This window comes from Montipora foliosa, chromosome 3 (assembly GCF_036669935.1).
Source record: "Montipora foliosa isolate CH-2021 chromosome 3, ASM3666993v2, whole genome shotgun sequence".
Taxonomy (NCBI): domain Eukaryota; kingdom Metazoa; phylum Cnidaria; class Anthozoa; order Scleractinia; family Acroporidae; genus Montipora; species Montipora foliosa.
The window spans coordinates 8,838,282-8,845,781 of record NC_090871.1 but is presented as its reverse complement, the minus strand read 5'-3'; the positions used below and the strand labels follow the sequence as shown (position 1 = coordinate 8,845,781).

Sequence of the window (7,500 nt, the reverse complement as noted above, 5' to 3'; positions counted from 1 at the left end):
TAAACCACTTCGTAACAGAAGCAAAGTACCAACAATTCTATTTTAACGCCCAAAAATGCGAACTAAGCAAGGTACAGATTTTGTTAGCTTGCTTTATTCAAAACAAATATTGAAGCAAAAGTGAATAAATATTGATACACAGTTTTTAGGAACAGCAGAAGGAAGTTTTCAGGATGGTCGATCGAGAATAAGATATTTTGTCATCAGCAACAAAATTTACGACATGAAAACAACGTTAATTTTGAACCCCGAATATAAAAAGTTACGATCACCGACAAACATTTTGGGAGATTTTTGCTACGTTCAATTTTGTTACTGTACTTTTGGCTGCAAAAGTAAAGCGCAAAATCGAAAGTGACATCGGATTCAGCGGGCGCCGAGATGAAGTTACCGCGGCGTGTTTACTTGCGAAACAGTGAAGCATCTGTGTCAAACGATGGCAAGATACAAGGTTTTGTTTTTAATTTCTTTTTCTTTCAAGTGTTATAAAGTTTGACAAAAAATGTGCGAATTTAACACAAAGATCACAATCGCCCAACTCTTGAGGTTGACCATTGTTTCTGCAAAGTCAAAAATTTACTCTCCAAGATGAGGTTATTTATCACCAGGTAATTCCATCGTTTTGGAAATAGCAGCTACATTATTATTCCTGCTTACAGAACAATACCACAAAAAGCCTCGCGCCGATATCGCGAAGTTACGGGTTCTAACCCCGTTGAGGTCCTGAAATTTTCAGGCTTCTTTACGCAATGGCAAAAATTGCGTTGATAACTGCGAAGATCACAGCTTCACTTGATTTCATATCCGCAGTTCATATGTGATCCATTTCATATATATCATTAATTCATTCCTCGCGGGAACATTAGAACCCACAAATGACCAGCTCCTAACGTCAGTGGCTTCATAGCTCAGTTGGTTAGAGCGTCGCACCGGTATCGCGAGATCACGGGTTCAAACCCCGTTGAAGTCCTGAAATTTTTAGGCTTCTTTACGTAATTGCAAAAATTGTGTTCATAACTGCGAAGATCACGGCTTCACTTGATTTCATATCCGCAGTTCATATATGACCATTTCATATATATCATTTCATCGTTAAGAATGAAAAGAGTAACGAAAGTGAATAATTATGAACTGTGGATATTTGACCTGTGATAAATGTGAGCAGCCTGATTACTCACATCTGCAGAGCAAAATCAGTACTTCTAGATTGAAAATGAGTGACATAAAAAAATAATTCTTCGGAATGAAGCACAACTTCCATTTAAGTTAATGCATGAGTGGAAAGTCTTTGCAGATGACCATAGTTAAGGTAATTCCTTAGTATTGCATTGCGCAAATTCCCTACTGCGCACGATTTTCGCGTCGTTATTAGCGCGCGCACATGAGCACGTGTGCATACAAAACGCAAGAGATCTCGCTCAAACTAAACCCGATAACAAAATAAATGTTCCTTTTCTCTCAAACGAGCGCGGTGACCCCCGATTTTTTTTTCTCAGGTATTTGCTAAGAACAGTCTAATAAAGAACATATTTAAAGAAGATAAAAAGTTTCATATTAGAAGATGAATTTTTTTTGGAAAACAGTTCCGCACTGGGTGTATTTTACCCAAAGCCAAAGACTTCAAGCTAACCACGGAGCTGTCCCAAAAAGTGCACTATTCCCACAACCAGGGAATCAAAGACGGCGTAAATGAAGCAATACTGCTTATGTAAATAAAAGAAGCTTTATTTTCAAAATAAAATTTTGTGTCTTTGAAGTAACCAAGACTTAATTCTGTATGAATGTGATTCGAACTTTTAACGCGAAAACAGTAAAAATACCCCATTGTAAGAGCCTGCTGACACGTAAACAAGCACGGTGACCCCATTTTTTTATTGGATTTTTTTAATGTTCATATCATGAATGTTAATTATGCCAAGTTTCCAAAAAAGTTTGATAGTAGAACAATTTCAAGGGAATTACCTTAAGGCAATGTTCCTACAAAAGACAGTTACCTTATTGGGAATGGACAGGATCTTGATGAAAGTACATGCACTTTCACTTAAAGGGTGGAAAGAATTCCTGTGGGGCCTTGCCCTATAGCCCGCTCTCATAGGATAACAATACAACTGTTACATCACATCATCATGTGACCAAGGATGCTGATGATGCATGATGGTGATTACAAGAATAAGTATAGTGTAAAAAAAAAAGATTTTGAGGGACATTAATTTAATCGTTCACAGGATTATTCTGACTAGTGGACTTCAGTAAATAGTGAATATGTTTGCAATAGTCTTTCTGATTTCGCCATTTTATTATGAATAGATCCATTTTCCAATTGCTTTCAAGAAGGAGGCACCTTTTCCTCACTCCGTGGCTGAAGGAACTCTTGGTTATTCAAAAGAAAAAATGGCAAAGACATGGGAGGTGAGTTTCAGAAAAAACAATTTCTAGTTTCTAAAGAAACTGTAGTGCTGCATCGGTGAGAGAGTGAAAGAGGAAAATTTGGTTTTATCAAACGTGTTGTTAAAGGTCGAATTGCCACTGTGAAGGATTTGGAAAGCTGACTTTTCGAGCGTTAGCCCTTCGTCAGAGCGAATAGAGGAATTGCGGGTATTGTTGGTTTTTATGCGGTTATTTCTAGCATGTTTAAGATCTCAGGACCAAATCGATTCGTTAAAATCGCTGACTACTTTACATGCATCTCCGCAAATGTGAATGTCATCTATTGCCGAGCCTTCGCACTATGTAAGAAGACCTACATAGGCGAAACAGGGAGAAGATTGGCGGACCGCTTTCGCGAACACCTACGAGATGTAGAAAAACCACACAGATGCATCAAAACCAGTTGCGCGCCATTTTAATCTTCCTAATCACTCCCACCACAACATGACAATTTGCGACCTATCCTTATATCACGGAAACACAGAAAGCTGCAAGAATCTGGAACCAAAATTCACCTAGCAACTACATGTAGGTACACTCTATCTTCACGGAATCGATGAACCGCCTCTCATCCATTGTTTTATTCACAAATTCATGTTACCATATTTCCACCAACGGCAAAGTTCTTCCACTCCCGCATAAAAACCAACAACACCCACAATTTCTCTATTCGCTCTGACGAAGGGCTAACGCTCGAGTTACGAGGTCTTGGTACTGTAAAAAAGAGGTCTGCCTCCAGCTGTCAAAATGTTTACCAATTGCCGCTTAAGCAAAATTTGATATACCCAAATTCCAAGGAAAAAAAATTCTCTTTTTTTTTTTTAAATTGTAATTTAACTGAACATCATTGGTATTGTGCCGTAAAATGAAGCAGTGGGATGTCATTATCGGCCAAACATTTCTATTGCAGTTTATCCATCTTTTCCTCGCAGTGTTTGCAACTTTTGTTACAACTACCATTGTGATATTTCTATAATTCCAAAACTTTAATTTGTGCTCGCCTTTTTTTTGCCTAGAGCCCGTAAAATATTCATTTGCACCGACTGTCTGTTGCATTTTCACCATACTGTGAAATGGAGCTAGGTAATCTAATTTACTCAAAAACAATAGTAATAACAGTCCAAATTTGTGAGCAAGGTCTGTGAAGAAACTGCAGATGAAGCAAGTGTCAGAGTGTATCAACATTGCAAGAATAAAATTAGCATGAACGGTGTTGTTGTTTGGGGAGAAAATTAAAAATGTTTCGTCAGGTTCTCACGTACTCTACACAACCTCAAATCTGGTCAATTTCACCTACCGGGTATGACCAGGTTTGACCCTAATTAGATGCACGCCCAATTTTGACATCCCAACACGAAGTGTCTCTTTAAGTCTAAGCATTTGCTACCTAATTCAACAATAACATAAGCGTAAAGGTTAGCGTTATTTTTAGCTTTGGGTAAATGCAGCAGTTAATCTTTACTTAAAGAGCAGCATTTGGGGGACACTTTGTGACGTAAATTGTCTGTATTCTGAGAGAGGAGTGATGTTGAAGTTGGTGAGAAGAGCAAGGGGACACCTCGTGACGCTTATTGAAATCCGAGTGCATCTAATTTGGGTCAAGCCTGGACGTATCTGTCAATTCACGTCGTTGACAGGAGGAGGACGGCAAAGAAATGTGCCAAAATTTAATAAGCACGTGCGAGGCGTGGAGAGCTTTTGTTTTTGCTCATTAAACCTATTGTTTTGTGGCGTTCTCTTAGCCGTGGTAATCGTCCTTGCGAATAGAGCCGTTTGTTGAACTTGAAAGTAACAAATATTGTTGACAGATACACTTTGGGATTGATCTGAATGCAATACTTTTTGAAATCTTATTAAATGTTCTGTGTACTGTAGTTTAATAGTTCATTAGTCAATTTCATCGATCTCAAACATCGCTGTGTAATTCTTGAAAGGCCATGGAGCAACTTGTGAAACAAGGTCTTTGCAAAGCCATTGGAATCTCAAACTTTACCATCAAGAAGACAACAAATCTCTTGGAAACTGCCAACATAGTACCAGCTTGTAACCAAGGTTTGATGAAAAAATATATACATATATTTGCGATATCATAACAAATTATTATTGCTTGATGAAACTTTACCTACGGGCAACTTTGAGGAGGAGGTTGTTGTGTCATGACTAAATTTAGCCAAATTCAGCGACTGGAAACTGGCAACCAAATCGAGGGAAACGGAAAAGTAACTCCTTAAAAAGGAAGAGAGGTTTGAGTGAAACAGCAAATACAAAAGGAAGCAGAAAAATAAAAGATTAAAAGTGGATTGCAATTGTGATTTTTGCAAACTGTTCAGTCTAACAGGTTTTCAAAGTTTATTCTCTGTTGTTTGAAACTAAAATTATGTATGCTCGACAGATCGTCATAAAGCTGTGATTTGTGTGGTTTCAATTTAAGTAATTTTTAGGTTAACGTTAAGTTGGATACCGAGTAGGGGCTATTAATTAATCGGTAACCTGAACCCTTTAACGTACTGGAACGTTCAAAAACAGATAGAAAAAGTGATGTGGAAGAGGGTTTCTCTTTGGATCCTTCCATTGTACTCCGTAGTTTCACAAAAGGACAAAAAAAAAAAAATTTGGAAGAGTATTGTATCCTTCTTTCTTGGTAATGAGTTATTTCATGTTTCGTATAAGTGGTATCACGTACAGTTTCTTTCTTTGAGCCAAATAACAGTGGTGTTTTTCGCTCAGAAAAATTATCCTTTCATAATGTGAAAAATTATCCTTTCATAATGTGTTTTTTTTTAATCTGGTCAATACATTTGCTTTTGATAGTGGAACTGCACCCATATTTGGCTCAGCCAGAGCTTGTAAAGTTTTGTGCCAGTAAAGGTGAGTGTCTGCGTATGTATGTGTGAGTGATCTTTTGCACGAATAAGTTGTCAAGGTCCTCAAGGTGTTATGGCCGAGTATGAGTCCTGTAATTATTGGACAGACACAAAATGAAAATTAAATCACATCCGAGCGAATGAAATCTTGATACTGTTTCTTTTTTTTTAACGTTACATTTACTTACATTCCTTACAAAAAAAAATGCTAACATTACCAAAGTTAATTAAGTACTAACATTTACTTAAAACAAAAAAAACACAAATGAATAAAAGCAAATAACTAAAATAGGAGGGAGGAACAGGATCTTGTACTTCCCTCCCTTCCCTTCTTTTTTTCTGCATGTCTTTTATTGGAAGTTCACTTAAATGTTTCTTTTATAACACGTGTTGAAAGAGGCCAAAAACTGAATAAAGACCTCTATTTTGTGGCATTTTTTTTTATGAGACGGGAAAACAGGTGTACATGTGTGAGAACTGCAGACTGCCAACAAGTAGCGCTGATAAACAGTATTTAAGTCTAAGCACCCATTTTAAATAGCGCTAATAAACAGTATTTAAGTCTAGGCACCCATTTGAAATCGCTTAGCTTTCATTAACTGTGATTTAGCTAGGGTTAGTCTGCAGTCTGCAGTCTGCAAGTGTCAGACACCGCGAGAAAACCGAATTACCCAGAAAAAACCGCCCAAAAACAGAACCAAAATGTCGTTGCCAGATTTTCTCACTACTATTATGGTGCCCCGCGCGCGTTGCCTTGGGCGCGCGGAGCTCCTCTGTTACAATTATGTCTTGGGGTCATTGAATAGAGAAACAAAGTTTAGTGGTACTTACGGTCGAATGTTGCCCACGCATCAGCTGAGAGAGATGATAAGTAAAAGAAGAACAACGTAAAAGAAAGAATGGAAACTAAATAAAACTTTCTTGTTTCGTTACAGGTATTGTTGTGACAGCTTATTCTCCTCTGGGGTCACCTGATCGGCCTTTTGGGGACAAATCTAAGGAACCAATTTTGATGGAAGATCCGGTGTTGAAGAACATTGCTGATAAACACAACTCGACAATCGCTTTGGTGAGTTAATTAATTTCTTTCAATCGTTCAGTACTTTCAACCATGCTTACGTTCAATTACTAAATGTAAATAAAATGTAAATAAATGTAAATGCTTTGTTTATAGTGGAAGTGCACTTTGCTATCAAGTTACAGTCACAGGCACCCCACTTACATTGAGCACCAACCTCGTCCCCAGGGCGCTTTTCCCTGGCTTTGGTGCCCTGGGGACGAGGTTGTTCAAACACACGATTAAGAACCCCAACTGGTAGGAGGCAACCAGTTGGCTATTTACAAAACGTGGTAGAGTTGAATCCGGGACAACCGGAATTAAATCCAAACCAGAGGTTAGTCAATTACAAGTACTTTCAAAAAGACAAACTACCACAGGGACCTCAAGTTCGCTGTAAGGGAAAGCCAACAAAAATATAAGGATTTGTATGGAATCCCAATAGACGACCTGAGAAGATAATTTTCCGAAAGAAATCTCAATTTAAAAGCCTAACCTTCTTGCTATTGTGGGTCGCTAGCTTCTTGTGTGGAATTGAGTTATTATCAGTTCCTCGGTTGTCAACGGTCATAATAATATACCAAGGCGGAACACTGAATTCTCAGGAGCCCACCAAATTGAATCAAATATTCCTCGATAAAATCTTCCCACTGTTACAATTCCACCCGTAGAATTCAAGGGCAAAGGTTTTTCTTTCATTTCAATCCGCTAGCCGCGCAATCGAAGCCCTGCTAGCAACGTTAGGCGTATGTTAGTGTTCCAGACGAAACGATAAAACCATGGAAAAGATCCTGGTACACTTTGAACACGACAAGGCGACCGTTGAGTCCGGTTTCACTTTGGTAACAAGTCTTTCACGTTTGTGGCTTCATAACGAGGCTTTGTTTATGTTTGTTTGTCGTCCCTGACGACGTTACCAAACAAAGACTCGTTACCAAACCGAACACCTTGTCGTGTTAAAAGTGTACGAAGGTATTTAAAAACGTTTTATCGTTTAGTCTGGGACACTAACAGCCACCTGACGTCGCTGGCAGGGCTTCGATTGCGCGGCTAGAAAATTGAAATGAAAGAAAAACCTTTGAGTTTGTTGGTTCTCTCCTCTGCACCGAGAAGTTTTCTCCGGGTACTCCGGTTTCCCCTCTCCTCAAAAAC

At 38.5% G+C, this 7,500-nt stretch overlaps 1 protein-coding gene across 1 annotated transcript in view; it reads left to right on the top strand.

Annotated features, from left to right (window-relative positions):
- Positions 1–7,500, top strand: part of LOC137996664 (aldo-keto reductase family 1 member B1-like) — a 14,015-nt gene that overhangs the window by 5,681 nt on the left and 834 nt on the right. The window contains exons 5-8 of the mRNA XM_068842183.1: positions 2,308–2,409; positions 4,362–4,479; positions 5,239–5,295; positions 6,227–6,360. Coding sequence (XP_068698284.1) covers positions 2,308–2,409; positions 4,362–4,479; positions 5,239–5,295; positions 6,227–6,360 — 411 coding nt within the window. The remainder of the gene's footprint in view (positions 1–2,307; positions 2,410–4,361; positions 4,480–5,238; positions 5,296–6,226; positions 6,361–7,500) is intronic.